At 45.4% G+C, this 22,299-nt stretch overlaps 1 protein-coding gene across 4 annotated transcripts in view; it reads left to right on the forward strand.

The window, feature by feature from the left end:
• The window catches only part of LOC134346932 (guanine nucleotide-binding protein G(I)/G(S)/G(T) subunit beta-2), a 155,519-nt gene that overhangs the window by 102,804 nt on the left and 30,416 nt on the right, over positions 1 to 22,299 (forward strand). For all 4 annotated transcript variants that reach the window (XM_063048803.1, XM_063048805.1, XM_063048804.1 and 1 more), the window contains 2 exons: positions 5,462 to 5,572; positions 13,191 to 13,229. In XM_063048803.1, the coding sequence (XP_062904873.1) occupies positions 5,516 to 5,572; positions 13,191 to 13,229 (96 nt within the window). In that variant the 5' untranslated portion in view covers positions 5,462 to 5,515. The remainder of the gene's footprint in view (positions 1 to 5,461; positions 5,573 to 13,190; positions 13,230 to 22,299) is intronic.

Here is a 22,299-nt window from a genome sequence, read left to right on the forward strand (position 1 = left end):
AGAAGATTACACAATTGTGACTGGTGTTCGCTTAGTGCATTAAATGGTGGTTGTACAAGTAGCAACCTCAACACTTCCCCGTTTGTAGGACTCCACCCATTGCCTGTGCCTTCACTTTCACACTGTGTTTGTTCCAGCAATCCTATAGCAGGATGGAGCCATTTTGAAATAAATTAATAACAATGCAATTGAAATATATTTTATTTTGGGTTGCTCGGTTGTGCTAGGGCAGTGTGGGTTCCAAAACTGGCTGATCAGGGGACTAGTTTGAGCTCATGGGATAGCCCTCTGAAGTGTTAACACCTCCCCTGCCTCTGTGCCTCAGTCAGCTTGCAGTTCCTTTTATGAAACTGACTGGGGGACCGGCGCTATGCAGCCCTTGCCGGGATTTCTGCTCGAGGCAGGCTTCCTTGCCTGAAGGGAGTGGCTGCTTTCGAATGTTCTCAAAATAGGAAGTATAGTGAACTGCTCGAGGGGTGAGGTTCTGCCTTCATCTTATTAATTCACATGCTGAATGTGCTTTTCCTCTGCCCTGTGTTCAGTGGCTGTCACTCATTCTAAGCCCAAAGCTGTGAATTTGGGTTTCCCCTGTGGACGCTTGAATGCAGGCTGTATCTAGGGGGCGTAACATTGTCAGGACTGTGTTTTAAATGAGATGTTTAAATGTTGTTTCCCCTCCCCAACTCAGGTGCACCTCCCCCACCAAGCACTAAGTCTAGGATGTTGTCTGGACCTGGTGGTGGTGCTGGGGTGGGGATGTACCTGATTTACAAGGCGAGGTTGCTTCGATCTAGGTCGTGTAGAGAGTTGCAACAAGAACTATGGCTAGGTGTGTACAGGGTTACGTGGAGCAGGACCATGTTGCAGATGTTGCCTGGATTTGGTGGGGAGGTGGAGGGGGGGTTGTAGCTTGAGTTACAAGGACAGGTTGCTTAGACTTGGACTGGGTCACACAGAAATTGTGTACAGGTTAGGTAGACCAGGACCGGGTTGCGATTGACATTCACCAGGATCTTGCCTGGACTTGGTGGTATGGTGGGTGTGCCTGAGTTAAAATTTCAAAGTAAATTTTATTACCAAAGTACATATATGTAACCATATACAACCCTGAGATTCATTTTCTTGCAGGCATATTCAATAAATCTATAGAATAATAACCATAACAGAATCAATGGAAGACCACCCAACTTGGGCATTCAACCAGATTGCAGAAGACAACAAACTGTGCAAATACAAATAAAAAAGATAATAAATAAATAAGCAATAAATATTGAGAATGTAAGATGAAGACTCCTTGAAAGTGAGTCCATTGGTTATGGGAACATTTCAATGATGGGGCGAGTGAAGTTATCCCCTTTGGTTTAAGAGCTTGATGGTTGAGGGGTAGGTACGGTTCTTGAACCTGGTGGTGACAGTCCTGAGGCTCTTGTACCTTCTACTTGATGGCAGCAGCAAGAAAAGAGTATATGGTGGTGGGAGTCCCTGATGATGGATGCTGCTTCCCTATGACAGCGTTTCACGTAGATGTACTCAAAGGTTGAGAGGGCATTATCTGTGATGGACTGGGTTGTATCCACTACTTTTTATAGGAGAGGTTGCTTGGTCAGTTGGGTAAAAAATAGATTGCGTACAGGTTACGTAGACTAGGACTACGTTGCGATTGAGATTATTAGGATGTTGCCTGAATTTGGTGGTTGGTGGGGTGAGTGTGGAGTTACAAGAAGTTGCTTGGAGTAGGACTAGCTCTCATAGAAGACTGCATTCAGTTTGTGCAGACTGGGACCATGTTGCATATGAGATTCACCAGGATCTTGCCTGGACTAGGTGGTTGAGGGGTGTACCTGAGTTACAAGGAGAGATGGCTTAGACTAAGACTGGGTCACATAGAGGTTTGTGTAAAATGACTAGGTCTAGATTTATGTAGACTATGACGATGTTGCAAATATAATCTACCAGGATATTGCTTGGGCTGGAATCTTGATTAATCAGAGCATGAAGAAATATGGGGAGAAGGCAGGAGATTGGGGCAGAGAAGGAAAATGGCTCAGCCTTGATGAAATGAAGTAGCAGACTTGATGGGCCAAATGGCATAATTTTGCTCCTATATCTTATGGCCTGCAGGAGAGGTACCACAGACTAGGAGTTCATATTTTTTTTATTGCGATACAGCGCGGAATCTTCAAGCCACTCCACTTAACCTAGCCTAATCACAGGGCAACTTCCAATGACCAATTAATCTACCGACTGGTACATCTTTGGACTGTGGGAGGAAACTGGAGCACCCAGAAGAAACCCACATGTTCAGTGGTGGGAATTGAACCTGGGTCACCAGTACTGTAAAGCGTTATGCTAACCACTACACTATCGTGCCATTCCCTGGAATGGTAGGAGATCGAACAGATGACCTGACAGAAGTATGTAAGATCGTGAGGCCCATAGACAAAGTGAAAGCACATAGTCTTTTTTTTCCCCAGGATGGGGCTGTTAAAAACAAGAGTGCATAGGTTTAAGATCATGGGTGAGAGGTTTAAAAGTGACATCGGGTGGGGGGAAGAGTGCAGGTTCTTCATGCAAAGGGTGATGTGTATTTGGAATGACCTGCCAAAAATACTGGTTGTGGTGGGCGTATTAGTAGATGGACAGGGGAGACTTAAAAAGCTATCAGCCAAACATGGGCTGTTAGGATATGTTCATAGGGCAACGCAGTCAGCATGTATGAATTGGGCTGAAGGGCCTATTTTTGTGTTGTGTGACTATGACTCTATGAGATGTCAAATTGAGGCCTTGCTCGCTTGAGTATTGGGTAAACAACAACGCATTACAGTACCAGTGGCCTGGGTTCAATTCCCACCTTTATCTGTAAGGAGTTTGTACGTTCTCCCCATGACTGTGTGGGTTTCCTGTCCAGGTCAAAGACATGCCAGCTGCTAAGTTAATTGGTCATTGTAAATTGTCCTGTGATTAGGCTAGGATTAAGTTGGGGGTTTCTGGGTAGCATGGCTCGAAGGACTGGAGGAGCCTATTTAGTGCTGTATCTCAATCAATCAATAAACAAATTATTAACAGTTCTGGACTTGCTCTGTTAAAATGCTGTCATGTTGCCAAATTTGCAAAGGCAACTATGCTTCTGAAGGTATTTCACTGGAAGTATCTTTAAAAACTGCGCGATCGTGATTCTTCCGGAGGGAAGGCCTCAAAATCCCCGGCTTTGCCTGCTGTTGGCGACCGAGATTGAGGTCAAATCGTTCGGATAGAGATGATGCTCGGTACTCAGTGTCGGAGAGCTGATCAGAGGCTCAAAGTTTGCGGACGACTCAGAGTCGGACTGTGGTCGGGCATGGCAGGGAGAGTTTTCCTTCCTTCCTTCTGTCTGCGTGAGAAGTGGGACATTTGAGAGACTTTGAACTTTTTACTGTGCTCATGAACTGTTCTTCATCAAGTTATGGTATTGTTGCACTGTTGTAACTATATGTTATAATGATGTGGTTTTGTTAGTTTTTTCAGTCTTGGTCTGTCCTGTGTTTTGTGATATCACACCGGAGGAAATATTGTATCATTTCTTAATGCATGCATTACTAAATGACAATAAAAGAGGACTGCGTGTCTTCATAATCTAAAAAAAAACTAGCGGGGTTCAAGAGGCTCTTGGGAAGGCACACGAGGGTGCAGGGAGTGGAAAGTTATGGTCATTGTGGACGCAGAAGGGGTTAGTCTAGTTCAGCATTTGATTACTAATTTAATTAGGTTGGTACAACATTGTGGGCCATGGGACCTGGTCCTGTGCTGTGTTCTACCAGTGTGTAATGAAAGTTACCCTGTGGGTGAGAAGCACTTTGTAAATGCAGATGCTCTTTCCAACTGCTTCTGGTTGGACACTCTCACAAAACGCTGGAGAACCTCAGCAAGCCATGCAGCATCCATGGAGAGGTTCACCAGGTTAATACCCGGGATGGCGGGACTGTCGTATGTTGAAAGATTGGAGTGACTGGGCTTGGATACACTGGAATTTAGAAGGATGAGAAGGGATCTGATTGAAACATATAAGATTATTAAGGGATTGGACACTAGAGGCAGGAAACATGTTCCCGATGTTGGGGGAGTCCAGAACCAGAGGCCACAGTTTAAGAATAAGGGGTAGGCTATTTAGAACAGAGTTGAGGAAAAACTTTTTCACCCAGAGTGTTGTGGATCTGTGGAATGCTCTGCCTCAGAAGGCAGTGGAGGCCAATTCTCTGGGTGCTCTCAAGAAAGAGTTAGATAGAGCTCTTAAAGATAGTGGAGTCAAGGGATATGGGGAGAAAGCAGGAACGGGGTACTGATTGTGGATGGTCAGCCATGATCACAGTGAATGGCGGTGCTGGCTCAAAGGGCTGAATAGCCTGCTCCTGCACCTATTGTCTATTGAGAGGAATGAACAATCAACATTTTGGGCCAAGACCCCTCGTCAGGACTGGAAAAGAAGGGGACAAAATTTTGAATAAGAAGGTGGGGAGGGAAGGGGGAGCAAGTAAAACCTGGCAGGTAAAATGTTGAGACCAGGTGAGGGGGAAGGTGGGTGGGGTAGTGTGATAAATTGGAAGGTGATAGATAGAATCAGAATCAGGTTTAATATGACTGGCATAAGTTGTGAAATTTGTTGTCTTTATGGCAGCTGTAGAATGCAATACATAATAATAGAGGGAAAAAACTGGATTACAGTAAGTGTGTGTGTGTGTGTGTATATATATAATCAGATGGTGATGCAGCCAATTAGAATGCTCTCCACAGTACATCTGTAGAAATTTACAGTTGTCTTTGGTGATGTTCCAAACTCCTAATGAAATACATCCACTGTGGTGCCGGCTTTATAACTGCATCAATAGGTTGGGCCCAGGATTGATCCTTAAAGATACTGACACTCTTCCGATTCCTCTGAGGACCCTCGTGTGTGTTCCCTCGTCTTACCCTTTCTGAAGTCCACAATTAGCTCTTTGGTCTTACTGATGTTGAGCGTAAGGTTTTTGCTGCTATGCTACTCAACTAAAAGACATATCTTGCTCCTGTATGCCCTCTTGTTGCCATCTGAAATTCTGCCAACTATAGTTGTGTCATCAGCAAATTTAAAAGGGAAGTAAAGGACTGAAGAAGGAATGTAATGGGGGAGGACAGTGGATCATTGGGGGGCAGGGGAGGAACCAAATGGAAGAGAAGGTAAGGGTTTAGAGGGTAACCAGAATGGGGAGTGGAAAAAGAGAACGTTGAAGGGTAATAACTGGACATTGGAGAAATCAATGTTCATGCCATCAGGTTGGAGACTATGGGGAATATGGAGTTGCTCTTCCAACCTGAGTTTGGCTTCATCTTGGTAGCAGTTACTCAAAGTTTCGAGCAACTCTTGTGTTTCAGGTTTGACTCTGATTTCCTCCCATGTATCCCTCTGGTTGCTAACACAAGTTTCATATTTTGTCTCCCCCCCGGGCAGATTTCTGATTGGCCAACTGGTGGTGGATCAGTGACGTGTGCTTGACTGGAGACAATGAGTGAGCTCGAGCAGCTACGTCAGGAGGCAGAGCAGCTACGGAACCAGATAAGGGTAAGCAGTGGTCAGCTCCAACAGCCCTGGTATCTTTGTGGGAATGAATGAGGTTACGTTGAAGACGGCAGAGGCGTTATTAAACTGAACTTTGGTCCTGGTCCTGTCCATGAGGTCTGACTTGGGATGGTCTTACAGCACCAAAACAGACCCTTTGGCCTATCTGGTCCAAACTGATCAAGTTGCCTATCCAAGCCTGTCCTGTTTGCCAGGCTTTAGCCCATATGCTCCAAACCCTTTCCAATCAGGTAACAACTTACCTTACCTGTCTCAACCATCTCCTCTGGCGGCTCATTCCATACATGGACTGCACTTCGTGTAAGGGGAAAGGTCGCCGTCTTTTGACTACATCTTTTCTCTCTCACCTTAAACCTACGTCCTCTAGTTCTTCATTTCCCAACCCTGGAGAGTAACACTGCATGCATTGAATCTATGCCCCTCATGTTTCTATACACCTCTATAACATCACCTCTTGGTCTCTGATACCCACAAGGAATAAAGTTCTAAAAGTCCTGTTGAAAGGAGCAACAAGTAATCTGCTGGAAGAACTTAATAGGTCGAGCAGCATCTGTGTAGGGAGAAGGAATTGATGCTTATCCTCCATCCCCCTTGTACCCTCTCTCCCCTTTACCCCATCTCCTTTCTCTTCTTCCTCCTCCCACCTTACTCTGCCTTCTCCATCACCCTCCCCATTCCTCCCCTTCCCTTTTACCTCCTGTGCTACTCTCCCCTCTCCCTCCCTCCCTGTCTCCCTCCCTCCCCATCTCCCACCCTCTGTCATTCTCTCCCCCTCCCACCCTCTGTCATTCTCTCCCCCTCCCACCCTCCCACCCTCCCCCCTCCCCCCTCTCCCCCTCCCACCCTCCCCCCTCTCCCCCTCCCCCCTCCCCCTCTCCCTCCCCCCTCTCCCTCCCCCCTCTCCCTCCCCCCTCTCCCCCCCCCTCTCCCCCTCTCCCCCTCCTCCTCCCCCTCTCCCCCTCCTCCTCCCACTCTCCCCCTCCTCCTCCCCCTCTCCCCCCTCCCCCTCTCCCCCCTCTCCCCCCTCCCCCTCTCCCCCTCTCCCCCTCTCCCCCTCTCCCCCTCTCCCCCTCCCCCTCCCCCCTCCCCCCTCTCCCCCTCCCCCCTCTCCCCCTTCCCCCCTCCCCCTCTCCCCCCCTCCCCCCTCTCCCCCCTCTCCCCCTCTCCCCCCCTCCCCCCCTCCCCCCTCCCCCCTCTCCCCCCTCCCCCCTCTCCCCCCTCTCCCCCCTCCCCCCTCTCCCCCTCTCCCCCCTCCCCCCCCCCCCCTCTCCCCCCTCTCCCCCCTCTCCCCCTCTCCCCCCTCCCCCCCCTCCCCCCTCTCCCCCCTCTCCCCCCCCCCCCCCCCCCCCCCCCCCTCCCCCCCTCTCCCCCCTCTCCCCCCCTCTCCCCCTCTCCCCCCTCTCCCCCCTCTCCCCCCCTCCCCCCTCCCCCCCTCTCCCCCCTCCCCCCCCCCCCCCCCCCCCCCCCCCCCCCCCCCCCCCCCCTCCCCCCCCCCCCCCCCCCCCCCCCTCTCCCCCCCTCTCCCCCCCTCTCCCCCCTCCTCTCCCCCCTCCTCTCCCCCCTCCTCTCCCCCTCCTCTCCCCCCTCCTCTCCCCCCTCCTCTCCCCCCTCCTCTCCCCCCTCCTCTCCCCCTCCTCTCCCCCCTCCTCTCCCCCCTCCTCTCCCTCCCTCCTCTCCCCCCTCCTCTCCCCCCTCCTCTCCCCCCTCCTCTCCCCCTCCTCTCCCTCCTCTCCCCCTCCTCTCCCCCCTCCTCTCCCTCCCCCTCTCCCCATCCCCTTCCCCCCCTCCCTCTCCCTACTGCTCTCTCTCCCTCCCTCTGCCTCTCATCCTGTACCCTTACCTGTGCTTTCCCCTGTCCTTTCCCTGGCAGATGTGAAGTGTTTATTAGGTGGCGATGGGAACCAGCGGGGAAGGGAACAGACGGCTCTTGGGAAAATCTAACTGTGCCACTGAGGCCCCTCACTGTTTAAAACTAAAGTCCTGAGCAGCTCAAACACAGAATGAATTCCTACAGCATCAGATTTCTCTATTTAAACTACCAATGTGAAAATGTAAATACTCCTGGGCTGTGAATCTCCAGTCTGTAAATGGAGATGGGATGGAGGTTTTGAGAGGGAGCAGAGTTTGTCTAATTGATTTATGATGCTGAATATCCTGTGACTGTGCCAGCATCTAGTCTGTCTATTACTGATTTCTGAATCCCGGAATATTTCCTTTTTCCCAAAAAAAAACAGGGTAAAAATATTGCAGAATTCTTTCAAGGACAACTTGGTGGATGATTGCATTCTTTTACCCTCATGTAGCCCCATTGGTAAGGGTTGTTCCTTCAGTCTGGATTGCCTGTATGTTCTCTGGACATCAAAATTGGAGATAGAAGAGAAAACATTGAAACATACAGCGAAATATAAACACAGGATTCTGCAGATGCTGGAAATCCAGAGTAACACAGCGAAAATGTTGGAGTAACTCAGCAAGTCAGCCAGCATCGATAGAGGAGAACAAAGAGTTGACGTTTCGGGCCAAGACCCTTCATCTAGGCTGAGTCCTGATGAAGAGTCTAGCCTGAAATGTCAATTCTTTCTTTGCCCCTCGATGCTGCATGACCTGAGTTCCTCCAGCATTTTGTCTGTATTAATATAGTGAAATGTGTTGTTTTCAAAATTCAGTGCACTTATTATCAAAGCATGTATGCAGTATACAACCCTGAGATTTGTCTTCCCACAGACAAGTATGAGACCCATTCAAACATCAGAACACACACAACAAAAAGAACAAATTGCACAAATGGCAAAAAAAAACGAGTGAAAAGCACGGAAGAGCTGTGCTGCTCATTGACTGCAAAATCGCACAAAGTAGCAATTTTAAAAAAGAGTAAACAGAAACATGTCATAACATAAGCCTCAGAATCCAATCCACAAACCGCATCGATTAAACCAAGACTCCAGCAGCTTCTGCTGGGAACAGTGAGAGACTAACTGGTCAGGTGTAGGCACCTTCCTCCGCCATCAGCAGTGAACAGGAGCTGGTGGGGGGGAGGAGGTGGCAAGGGAGAGAGACTGGTCAAATCGCCTGCTCATCTTCCATGTTCGTCGTCGTTGGTTTCAACGTTGCTCTCCACTTTGATCAGCAAGAAATGGAGTTGATCATGGGCTTGTTCGTGCCTTGCTTCCAGACTGCACACTCAGCTCCAAACTTCCTCACAGACAGCAAAGCACCAGATCTCTCAATCGGCCTGAAAACGCAACTTCAAAATGTAAATCACAGGTTCCAATAGTAGCAGAATCATATTTGAAAAAAGAAGTAAAAGTAGTTATTTTGTTAACTGACTGAAGGATGTGGCATTTGGTTGCGTTGTTCGCTGGCGCCACCTTGTGTCGATATCCAACACAGTCCAAGGATTATGCTGGGGGCAGCCTGCAAGTGTTGGAGATATCATTGAAATGTGTACAGTTCTTTGAGTCAAGTAGTTTAGATTCTGACAGATGATTTCCTCTAACTCAAGAGTCTAGAATTCAGAAATAAAGACTTCCCCTAAGGACAAAGATGAGGGCAGTTTCTTCAGAGAAATTACGGAGGGATAGTGTGAATGCGCACACTTTTGTTCCCAGGGTTGGGGAATCAAGGACTAGAGGGCTTAGGTTTAAAAGTGAGAGTAGAGGTTTAATAAATACCTGAGGAGCAACTTTTTCACCCAGAGGATGGTCAGTATATGGAGCGAGCTGCAAAAGGAAATGGTTGAGGCAGGTACATTAATAATGTTTCAGAAAATACTTGGATAGGCACATGAATAAGAAAGGTTCAGAGCAGGTGTTCACAACCTGGGGTCCATGGACTCCCGGTTCATGGTAGGGGTCTGTGGCATAAAAAAGGTTGTGAACTTCTGGTTTAGAGGGAAATGGGCCACAAAACTTGTGAGTTAGACTAGCTTAGATGGAACCTGGTCAGCGTGGAATAATTGGGCTGAATGGCCAGTTTCCATGCTGTGTGATTCTGACAGGCAAACAATGATCTGAAGTACTTCTAAATAAGATTGAGATGGGGTGCTGTTTCCTGTTGACAAAAGGCCCCCTCAGGGATCTACACTAGAATTGGGGGACCTAATTTTAGGGGAGATATGTCTCTACCAAAGGAGGTGTAAAGTGCTCCTCCCCTCTGCTAGTCTGCAGGTCATCGTCGGGCAAGGTTTAGCACCTGCTTAGCCGCCTCCTTGATCAGGGTCACGTGAAGCTATGGGAGCAGGTGGTGGTTTGTCGTATGAGCATATCACAAGCTCTGGTATGCGACCGCTAATGCCAAGCCAACAATCTCTGAAGAGTATTGGTAATGGCTTGAAAGACACTGCCCAGAAGAAGGCAATGACAAACCACTTCTGTAGAAAAATTTTCCAAGAACAATCATGGTCAAGGACAGACATGCCAAGTATAACAGCACATAATTAATTAATTTTACATTGATTGGAGGAAAGTATGTGGGGGGGGGGGGTGTGGGAATGCCAGAGCTAAGTTCTTTACACAGAGAATGGTGGAACACCCTTCCAGGGGTAAGGGTAGTGGTATAGGGCTATTTAAGAAATTCTTAGATAGAAAAATGGAGGGCTATGTTGGAAGGAAGGGTTAGATTAATCTTGGAGTAGGTTAAAAGATCAGCGCAACATCGTGGGCCAAAGAGCCTGTACTGTGTTGTAGTGTTCGATGTTCTATGTGCCTCTAATTTCAAGGGCACTTGTCGAGCTACATTGGAGGAAGGAGTTCTGTTCAGAGACCCACTGAATTTTACAATGGCCCTGGTGTTTATCGTCCATTCCTTGACTGGGGTTTGGTGGCTGCTGGGCTTCAGAGGGCTTTTGCATTTCCAAACACAGTGCATAATATTTATAGACACAAGACTACAGATGCTGAAATTCAGAGCAAAAAATTAAACTGCTGGTGGTTGAGTAACATCTGCAGAGGAAAAAGGATGGTCAACGTTTCTTAAAATTTACCTTCATCAGATAAGATGCTGAAACCTGGAGCCCATTATTGAAGCAGTGTCCAGCTCCTTTACTCTATGTCATTGGGCTGAATGGAATCCCTTGTTCAGAGCTTCAATTTGACTCTTGTACCGCACCGGAGACACGAGGCTGCAGGCGCTGAAATCTGGAGCAACATGCTGGAAAAACTCAAGGGACAGGCAGCATCTGTGAGGGAGAAACGGACAGCCGATCTCTCAATCCGAACGTCCACTGTCCATTTCCCTCTACGGGTGCTGCCTGACCCCTTGAGTTCTTCCAACAGTTTGTTTTCTATTTATTTATTTACTGAGACACAGTGCCCTTCTGGACCTTCGAGTCACACCACATAGCAATTCCCCGCAAATTTAACCCTAGCCTAATCATGGGACAGTTTACAAAGACCAATTAACCTACCAACTGGTACGTCTTTGAACTGTGAGAGGAAACTGGAGTACTTGGAATAAACCCACACGGCCAAGGAGAGAGCATACAAACTCCATACTGACAGCGGTGGGAATAGAACCAGAGTTTCCTGTACTGTAGAGTGTTGTGCTGACCACTACTGTGCCACCCGTGGTTTCTGTTTGGTCTGTTGTCATTCTGTCAGGGAGAATACTGCTGACTTTAAGCAATGCAGACCAAATAATTTTACTTACTGTAAATCATTGAAATTTAAATGGTGTGTTATCATCATATTGATGATATAAGCAACACTCTTCCCCACCCTCCACCTCCAAAATCAGGCAGGAGATACGAAAGCCCAAAAGCACATTCTAGTATGAGAAGATGGACTCTTGACCTCAGAATCTCCCTTGCCTTGGTCTACCTGCACTGCACATTCTTTGTAGCTATAACACTACATTCTGCCTTCCTTTACCCTTGTTCTTGCTGCAAAGCAAGCACAGCATTAAGCCTCTACTTCCTTAGGAGCCTCTGAATATTCGGCTTGACATCTAAAACTTTGGTAAACTTCTACATTTGTCCTGCTGAAGGGTCTCAACCTGAACTGTCAACTGTACTCTTTTTCCATAGGTGCTGCCTAACATGCTGAGACTCTCTAGTATTTTGTGTGTGTTGCTTGGATTTCCAGCATCTGCAGATTTTCACTTGTTTCTCATGGATGTGTAGTGGAGAATGTATTGACTGAAGGTATCATGGCCTGGTATGGAAACTTCAATGCCTTTGAATGGAAATTCCTACAAAAGGTAGTGGTTTTGGCCCAGTACATCATGGGTAAAGCCCTCCCCACCATTGAGCATATTTGCATTAAACACTGTTGTAGGAAAGCAGGCATCTATCATCAGAGATCCCCACCACCCAGGCCATGCTTGCTTCGCGCTGCTACCATGAGGTAGAAGGTGCAAGTTCCCCAGAACTCTCACCACCAGGTTCAGGAACCCCTCGACCATTGGGCTCTTGAACAAAAGAGGATAACTACACTCCACTATAGAGATGTTTCCATAGCCAATGATCTCACTTTAACGACTCTTTATCTTATTATTTCATGCTCTCGTTTTTTATTGCTATTTGTTTATATTTGCATTTGTTGTTTTCTATGCTCTTGCTCTTTTATTTATCCTGTTTACAGTTGCTATTGTATAGATTTGCTGAGTTTACCCACAGGAAAAATAATCTCAGGGTTGTATGTGGTGACATAAATTTTACTTTGAACTGTGAAATTTAATTTTTCATCATTTCTATTGTATTTCTTCATTCTTTGTGACCTGCTAAAATTTGAATCTCAGGGTAGTGGATGATGACGTATAACTACTTTGATAATAAATTCAGTTTAATTTGGAACTAAGCAATGAAACACTTCCCCCGTGTGTTTTTGGAGAGGAGTAACAAACTGCTTGAAGAACTCAGTAGCTCAGGCAGCTTCTGTGGGAAGAACGGAATTGAATCAGAATCAGGTTTAATCTCACTGACAGATGTTGTGAAATTCTTCGTCTTTGCAGCAGCAGTCCAATGCAATACATAATAAAAACTGTAAATTACAGTAAGTACAAATGTATTATTAAAAGTTAAACGAAATAGTGCAAAAAGTGAAAAAAAAAGAAGTGAGGTTGCGTTCATGGGTTCAATGCCCATTCAGAAATTAGAGGGGAAGAAGCTGTTCCTGAATCACTGAGTGTGTGCCTTCAGTTTCCTGTGCTCTCCTCCCTGATGGTAGCAATGAGAACAAGACATGACCTGGGTGATGGGGGTCCTTAATGATGGTTGCTGCCTTTTTCAGGCATCGCTCCTTGAAGATGTCCTGGATACTATGGAAGCTAATCCTATGGTGGAGCTGATTTAGTTTCCAACTCTCTGCAGATTATTTCAATCCTATGGAGTAGCCCCCACCTCATACCAGATGGTGATGTAGCCAGTTAGAATTCTCTTCACAGTACATCTATCGAAATTTTCGAGTGTTTTTGGTGTCATACCAAATCTTGTCAGTGATTGAAGTCACAACCCTTTGTTATTCGCTGAGTTGCTCTGGCAGTTTTTTTATTGTTGTCTTCCATCTTCTGTGCCTCCATTGTTGGAGGTGTTGCTGGATCAGATGAGGGAGAATCTTGCCCCTGCCAACTAGTCCTAACCCTTCTTGTCTCTTCTCTTTTGCAGGACGCAAGGAAAGCATGTGGCGACTCCACGCTGTCCCAGGTGAGGCGAGCGACTGATCTTTCAGTAAAATAAATGTGTCTTCGGTCACACCTGTGACCCTCCTCCCACCCGTGGTGTGGGTATTGGGTGGGGGAAGGCTGCAGTACTTCAGGGCAGCAGGTGCTGAGAGTTGGAGCGGATGTAGTGGAAAATGAACAGAGAAGGCACTTGCCAGCTGAACCTGAGTGATTGTTCCAGGTTTTAAATTGCCTTCTGAATGATTTTACAACGTAGAACAGACCTTTTTGTAATCTGTCTCTTCTGCCTGCCCATTATTCATATCTCTTCATCCACTGCATATTCATTTATTTAACAGCTTCTTAAACAACACTATTGTATCTCTTTCCATCACCACCCTGGCAGATCGTTCCAGGTACCCACCACTCTGTTTGAAAAAACACAAAGATACTTTGTGCATCTCCTTTCAACTTACCCTCGAAACTGTCCTCTGTGTGTGTCTTCCCTCTCTCCCCCAGGCCTTTCCTCCTTCCCATCATACCCCTCTCTCTCTTTCTCCCCCTCCTCTCTCCCCCTCCCCCTCCATCTCTCACTCACCCTCTCTCTCTGTACCACCTTTCCTGGCCCCAACCCCTCTTACCACACCCACTCCCCCCCCCACCCCAGCCCTTCGAGCCGCACCATCCAGCAACCCCCTGATTTAGTGTTCTATGTTTGCTCAACATCTCCTTATAGCGCAGGCAGCATCCTAGTGAACCTGTTCTGCACCCGCTTCCAAGGCCTGCATGTCCTTCCTATAACGGGGTCATTTTGATTCTGAACAACTTTGACTTCACCTGTTCGTCTGCCTTTAAGTTAGTTCAGAGAATTCCCCGAGCAAGCTCTGTATTTAATCGCCTGATGGTCTTTGTTATCCAGGGTGAGAGAACAGTAACCTTGTATCAGTTATCCATGTATTCTCACAGTGAGGGAGTGAGTGAAAAAGAAAGAGGGGGTGGTGAGAATGAGAGAACACTAAGGAGCAAACTCCCATTTACAATGTAGGATTCAAAATTGTTTGTTGTCATTCTTCAGTACACTAATGTAAAGGAGAATGAAATGATTGTTACTCTGAATACAATGTAGCTTTAAAAAAAACAATAACTTATAAATATAAAAGCAATCCTATAAAACACAATGTACAAGTAACTGTTTGAGTGTAGCCATATATACACAAGTTTAGTTTACACACAGACTGATTCTATATATACTTTATACTTTATTGTCACCAAACTATTCATACTAGAACGTACAATCATCACGGAGATATTTGATTCTGTGCTTCCCGCTCCCTGGATTACAAATCGATAGTAAATATTTAAAATTTAAATTATAAATCATAAATAGAAAATAGAAAAATGGAAGGTAAGTTAGTGCAAAAAAAAAACAAGAGGCAGGTCCAGATATTTGGAGGGTACGGCCCAGATCCGGGTCAGGATCCGTTCAGCAGTCTTATCACAGTTGGAAAGAAGCTTTTCCCAAATCTGGCCAAACGAGTCTTCAAGCTCCTGAGCCTTCTCCCGGAGGGAAGAGGGACGAAAAGTGTGTTGGCTGGGTGGGCCGTGTCCTTGATTATCCTGGCAGCACTGCTCCGACAGCGTGCGGTGTAAAGTGAGTCCAAGGACAGAAGATTGGTTTGTGTGATGTGCTGCGCCGTGTTCACGATCTTCTGCAGCTTCTTCCCGTCTTGGACAGGACAACTTCCATACCAGGTTGTGATGCACCCTAGAAGAATGTATATATAAAGAAATGCCACATACAGGAGTATCTGTGACTCTGATAGATAATAATAAAGTGACCTTGTGATCCTTGGCAAGAGGAACTCTTCCAGGTAGCAGCAGGGCTTATGGAAACACGATAGGCCAGTGACTGTATCAGTATACGTATAAAGACTGGAGTGTAAGCGTAAAGTGGCATGAGCGTTGCTGAGGGGCTATGGAAAGGAGTGGCTGATGTGGATGCTAGTGGGGTTGGTTAATGGGAGGAGATGTTGATCATCCTGTCGGATTAGTCCCAAGGTCTCATTTGTAGAGGGAGTTTTACTGGTTTAATTTCAAAAAAAACATGGCTTCACATGACTGTCCTTAGAAATTTTCCTCACTGGAAGTGTGCAGTTGATGGTTCCTACACATTCCTGTGCCACTGCTCGTGTGACAGAGTCCTATGTTCCATGGGCTGCCGCTGCTTCTCCAGGTTGCCCAAAACTTTGTAATCAAATCAAGTTTAATTATCATCCAATCATACATGGATGCATCCAAACGAAACAGCATTCCTCTGGGGCCAAGCTGAAAAACATGCAAAACACATTCAAAATAATGAGCAAAAAAAAGAGGTCATGCAAAATAAACAAATACATAGTCCAAGATCCTGAGCAACATGTCCCACAGATTGATGGTACAAATTTGTGGCAGTATGCAGCCAGTGCAATCCAGCCTGGCATTCGTCCAATCGAACATTGGAGGTTAGCACCTATGGGAGAGGCCAGCCTCCAACTGATCATGGAACCCACATTACACTACCCCTGCTTCTCTCTCCCAGACTGCAGCAGCAGGCAAGCCTGCAGCTTGAGGCCTAGTCCTCGCTACAGCCGAGGCAATGCAGCTTCCATGCTGCCTGTCGTACCATTAAACAAGGGAAACAGGCCTACAGCATCTTACATTTCAATGTCATGAAAATGAACCATTCAGTACTCCCCTTCTTGCTCGGTGTCCATGTACACACGTGCACTGCCTGCCCATAGATCTACATCAGACACTGAATCTACAGCCAACTTTCTCTGCTCTGCCCAAGGGTACCCAGGATGAGGAGGAATTTCTTTTGCCAGATGGTGGTGAATATTGGCATTCATTGCCACAGATGGCTGTGGAGGCCAAGTCATTGGGTATATTTTCTTAGAATATATTTTGAATATTGTATTTGGTTCTGGTCGCAATATAGAGAGGAAAAAGAAGAGATTTATTAGGATGCTGCCTGGATTAGGGAGCATGTCTTAAGAGGATAGGTTGAATGAGCTTTAGGGCTTTTCTCTTTGGAGCAAAGGAGGATGGGAGGTGACTTGTTAGAGGTGTACAAGAGAGGCAAGATCGAGTGAACAGCCAGAAGCTTTCCCAGAGTGGAAAATGCTAATATGAGGGGGCGTAAATTTAAGGTGATTGGAGGAAAGTATGGGGGAATTTCCGAGGTAAGTGTTTTACACAGAGAGTGGTGGATGCATGGAAGGTGGGAGGGAAGGGTTAGCTTGATCTTGGAGAAGGTTAAAAGTTTGGCACAACTTTGTGGGCTGGAGGCCCTGCACTGTGCTTTATAATATTATTTCTTCTATATTTAAAGCAGAGGTTCTTGATTAGTGAGGGTGTCAAAGGTTACAGGGAGAAGGCAGAAGACTAGAGTTCAGAGGAAAAATACATCAATCATGATCAAAGGTCAGATACTCAATGGACCAAATGGCCTAATTCTGTTCCATTGTCTTATGGCACCTGGGGTGTTCTCAATACAGTGGATTCCAGTTAATTGGCCCAATTAAGCAGCTGCCTCAGTTAGCTGAAGTTTCATGGAAATAGTTTAAAGGCAATAAAAAAAAGATGAACTACAGTTTAATTTGCAAATTATCTATTTAAATGAAATTCAGGACAAATTAGAATATTACCAATACTGCTACAGTACTGTAAAACTATTAGTTCCTAATAGTTATCGATGGAGGAATTCATCGATTGTACACTGCTGTGTACTTTTATTGACTGTAAATGAACAAAATCAGCACAGACACCTAGAGCAAATAATGGACAGCCTTCACACATGCTTTCAAAAGTTGTATCCTCCAAATCTTCATTTTCATTGTAACATTCAAAACGATTGTTGATGCCTTCTTTGTAGCCTAACTTGTTGAAGTAGTGAAATCGTTTTCACTCCCATCCATTTCTGGTATCTCCAAGGCTTGAAACCACAGTGAGCAAAACAGATCTAAATTGTCTTGCTGCTTATTTATTGTTAACAATCAGTGACAAAAATTACTACTTTTGAACACAAACGCATGCAACTCATGCTATTTAAAAACTCTTCACTCTAAGCCCGATATAGTGTCTAACAGCCACACAAGTTCATGTGACTGACACTAGTTAGAAACTGTTTGGGAATGGTCTCCTGTTCCAATTACGTTGCATAGTGTCCCAAATAAATGAAGGGAATCCTGGCTATTTTCTCAGTTTTTGTCCTTTAATAGTTGTCCCAAATAAGCAACTGACCTGATTAACCGATGGACCATTTAACCAGAATCCACTCTGATTTGTGGTGAATTACTTCAGAATCAGAATCAGATTTAACATCACTGGCATATGTCATGGAATTTGTTAATTTTACGGCAGCAATACTATGCAATACATGATAAATTAATATACAAAAAAACTGAACTACAGTAAGTATGTGTGTGTATATGTATATATGTCTATTAAATAGTCAAATTAAAGTAGTGCTAAAAAAAAATTGTAGTGAGGTAATGTTCATGGGTTCATTGACCATATAGAAATGGATGGCAGAGGGGAAGAAACTGTTCCTGAATCTCTGAGTGTGTTCCTTCAGGCTTTCCTGATGGTAACAATGAGAAGAGGGTATGTCCTGGGTGGTGGGGGTTCTTATTGATGGAAGCCGCCTTCCTAAGGCACTGCTCCTTGAAGAGGTCTTGGATAATACGAAGACTTGTACCCATGATGGAGTTGACTAATTTTACAACTTTCTGTCACTTGGCACTGACTGGAACCTGGAATTGCTGTGGCCTCAGCTACATCGTGCAAAACTGAGTCAGGGTCCAATTTTATTATAAGACATAAAAGTACGTGTGTGTACAGGGAAAAATTGCAGCAGCATCAGATAAGACACATTCCCAAGAAGAAGGCAAATTATACATTATACATTGTTTCTTTAAAAAGAAGGAACACAGTAAGAGGGGGGAAAAAAGGGCCTTGTTTAGTGCAGAGCGATTAATTTAGTAATAGTGTTGCTAAAGAGTACTGATTAGGATTTTGCTGCGTGGTTCAAGAACCGAATGTTTGAAGGGATGTAGCTGTTCTCGACTGCTGTCAGCTCTCTGTTGACTGGTCTATAATGCTGTATATCTGAGTACTTTGAAACCCTGCTGAACTTTGGGATATTGCATCCTTTTCAGTGAGTCCCTGCTGTTCTCTTATAAGAAAAAAAGACAGAGGAATGGGGGTGGATTATACTGACAAGGTTAACGTAATGATTGGCTTCCACTTAGTGGCCTGTTTTATTTCCATGTAGTCCAGCAATCTGCTTTGAAGTAAATTTGGCCACCTACGTTTCCAACAATTCGCAAACCTCCCAAGAAGACAAATTTGTCCTAAACATGAGAAAGTCTGCAGATGCTGGAATTCCAATAGCAACACACGCATAATGGAGGAACTCAGCAGGTCAGGCAGCAGCTATGAAAATGAATAAACAGTCGATGTTTCAGGCCAATACCCTCCTTCACGTCTGAAAAGGAAGTGGAAGACACTAGAATAAAAGGGGGGAAGGGAAGGCGATAGGGGAAGCCAGGTTGAGTGGGAGAGCTATAGGGCTGGAGAGGAAGGAATCTGACAGGAGAGGAGAGTGGACCATAGAAGAAAGGGAAGGAAGGGGGGGGTGGGGGTGATAGGTGAGAAGAGGTAAGAGGCCAGAATGGGGATTAGAGGAAGAGGGCAGGGGGAGGGAATTTTTTTCACTGGAAGGAGAAATCGATATTCATGCCATCAGATTGGGATGTACCTAGATGGAATATAAAGTGTGTTGCTCCTTCATGCTGAGAGTGTCCTCATCTTGGCACAAGAGGAGGCCATGTACTGACATGTCGGAATGGGAATCGGAATTAAAATGCTTGGCCACTGGAAAGATCCGCTTTTGTTGGATGGAGTGGAGATGCTCTATTTTCCTAGTACTGGTCTTAAATGAGCACCCCTTTATTGGAATTTGTTTATTTTTGTCACACGTACCAAGATACCAAGTTAACAAATTTCACGACACATGCTGGTGTAATAAACTGAGTTTGATTCTGATACAGTGGAAAAACCTGTCTTGCACACTGCTAGTACAGATCAAATCATTACACAATGCATTGAGGTAAAGCAATAACAATGCAGAATAATCAGAATCAGGTTTAATATCACTGGCATATGCCATGAAATTTGTTGTGTGTGTGTGTATCTATCTATCTGTGTGTAATAGTGTGAAAATGGAAATAAAAAAAGTAGTGAGGTAGTGTTCATGGGTTCAATGTCCGTTCAGTAATCAGATGGCAGAGGGAAGAAGCTGTTACTGAATTGTTGAGTTTGTGCCTTCAGGCTTCTGTACCTCCTCCCTGATGGTAAAAATGAGAGGAGAGCACCACCTGGGTGATGGGAGTCCTTAATGGTGGATGCTGCCTTTTTGAGGCATCGTGCCTTGAAGATGGCCTGAATACTGCAGAGGCTACTGCCCATGATGGAGCTGACTAATTTTACAACTTTGTGCAGCATACTTCAATCCTCTGCAGTATCCCCCCCCTCCCCATACCAGGCAATGATACAACCAGTTAGAATGCTGTCCACGGTACATAGATATCAGTGAGGCAGGCAGAAGGTGTGGGAGCACAGAGCAGCTCTTATAAATGTGTCAGTGCCACATGCTGTCCACTGACACATCCTGTGCTGCACAGCACTGGAGTCTGTCAGGTGAAACAGGCGGCCATGCCAAACAGGGGGCCTGTGAAGCCCCTCAGTGCACAGTGTCTCTGTTAATAGCTGGTGCTTTTAGTGAGAGAGGATTAAAATTGTCCTCGCTATTTGTCTGTTGTGGCAACGTTAAGAGTCCGTGACCTCCCACCCAGTTCTATTTAGTCTAACTCTAGTACAACTGAGGAAAATCGGTCACTTCCAGTCCTGTTCTGCCAGTGAGGCTCCTCTCTATGTATGTTCCCTTTTCCCCAGATTCCTTATATCACCGTATCCACCTTGCATTTAGAGTTAATCCCCTCGATTTCTTAAATTAGACCCATTCAAGTCAAGTCTAAAACACAGTCATACACATTATACACAATAACTTAGGAAGGTGAGAATTAAATCTACGAATGAATTATGCATAGATAAAGTAAAGTGCATAAATTAAATATTGTAGGTTACATACAAGTTAAGGCCTATTTATACTTGTGTGTCAAATGTATGCCGTAGGTATGGTGTAGCCGTGTACCCTACGCTGTACTCTACACTGTAGCCTAATGCGCACCTCTCCCAAAATGTAACTATGCGTCGCGGTGACACAGACCGCAACAGCTATGATTGGTCCGCTTGGTAACAATACATTTCCTCCTATGCTGCAATAGCTTCTATTGGGTGACTGAAGGCCAGGGAAGGAACTCTGGCTGCAACGCTTTCCATTAAGCTTTACAGACCTCCGAAATTATGGAGGACCCTGTGCTTGATGCCAGTTTGTAGCTAGCTGCTACAGCCTTTTGACCGAAGCTAAAACTCGAATGGTGATTGCCAGTCTCTGAGTATACTGCGCATACACTGATGCAAAATAAATGGTTGGAGATGATGAACCAAATCGTCAAATCTACCTGCCGACATCCGAAAGTATTTGAAATGCATTTCCTCGTCCATGTCTCTCAGTGGCTGGACAAGCACAGAAAATTCACCCTCCTTCAGTTTCAGTCACCGTTGTTTGAAGTTTGAGTTTCTTTGTGTTGAGTTTCAACACGAAGAATCTCAACACAGTGGCATAGAAACCCCACCGCCAACTAACGTTTTGGCGGTGAATTGCAGAGAAACGCAGACACACCAACGCACAAGTATAAATACGGCGTAGCCCATTTGCGTAGGCTATGGCGTAAGCTAGTATGCACAAGTATAAATCAGCCTTTATCCAGTGACATGTTGAATGTGAAGCAGCAGGGAGTTCAGAAGCCTAATGGCCTGAGAGAGGAAGTTATTTTCCATCCGAACCATTCTTCTTTTAATCCATCAGAGTCTCCTGCCTGGTAGTAGAAAATCAAAGAGGATGCTGGATTGAGTGTGGGATCCTTAATAATACTGAGGGCCCTGCATTTGCAGTGCTCCTGATAAATATCCCTGATAGATGGTTGGGAGACCCTTTTTGTTTTAAAAACCTTTCCATTTATTTGTTTGTTTAGTTTTTATTTTAGAGATACTACACAGTCCAATGAGCCACACCAACTAGTGACCTACCTATTTAACCCTAGCCTAACCATAGAACAATTTTACGATGATTAATTAACCTACTAACCTGCTTGTCTTTGGGCTGTGGGAGAACAGGAGCACCCAGAGGAATCCCATAGTCACAGGCAGAAACATACTCTTTACAGGTGGCTCTGGAATTGATTTCTGAACTCCGACGTCCTGAGCTGTAATAGTGTCGCACAAATGCTGTGCTACTGTGGCACCTATAAATCAGCCCATCAAGCTTGCTGACAAATTCCAAACTTCTAACACCTTCTTCTTGAAGATGTGTTTTCAAAACTCACTGCTGCCTCCCAGATCTGCGGCAGAAGCAGCTGAATTTACAGTGGCTGATAACAGCAGGCCCCCTTCCACTCCTTCCATGCCCTCTACCTCCTCCTGTCCCTCTCCCTCCTCTGTCCCATCAGGCAGGAGATAGAAAAACCCAAAACCATGTACCACCAGGCTCATGGACACTTATCCCACTGTTACCTGACTCTTAAAAAGACCTCCCATCAAAGTGCAAAATAAATTTGTTATCAAAATAGATATATGTCCCCATATTCACCCCTGAGATTCATTTTCTTGTGGGGCATACTCAATAAATCCTTAGAATAATAACCTTAATAGCATTAATGAAAGGCCATACCAATCTTGGATTCAACCAGAGTGGAGAAGAAAACAACTTGTACAAGTACAAAAAGAAAGAAATAATAAATAAATAAACAATAAATATCAAGAGCATGAGATGAAGAGTCCTTGGATGTGAGTCGATTGGTTGTGGGAACATTTCAATAATGGAGCAAGTGAAGTTATCCCCTCTGGTTCAAGGCTGAGGGTTAGTAACTGTTCCTGAGTGTGATGGTGCG

This window comes from Mobula hypostoma, chromosome 5 (assembly GCF_963921235.1).
Source record: "Mobula hypostoma chromosome 5, sMobHyp1.1, whole genome shotgun sequence".
Taxonomy (NCBI): domain Eukaryota; kingdom Metazoa; phylum Chordata; class Chondrichthyes; order Myliobatiformes; family Myliobatidae; genus Mobula; species Mobula hypostoma.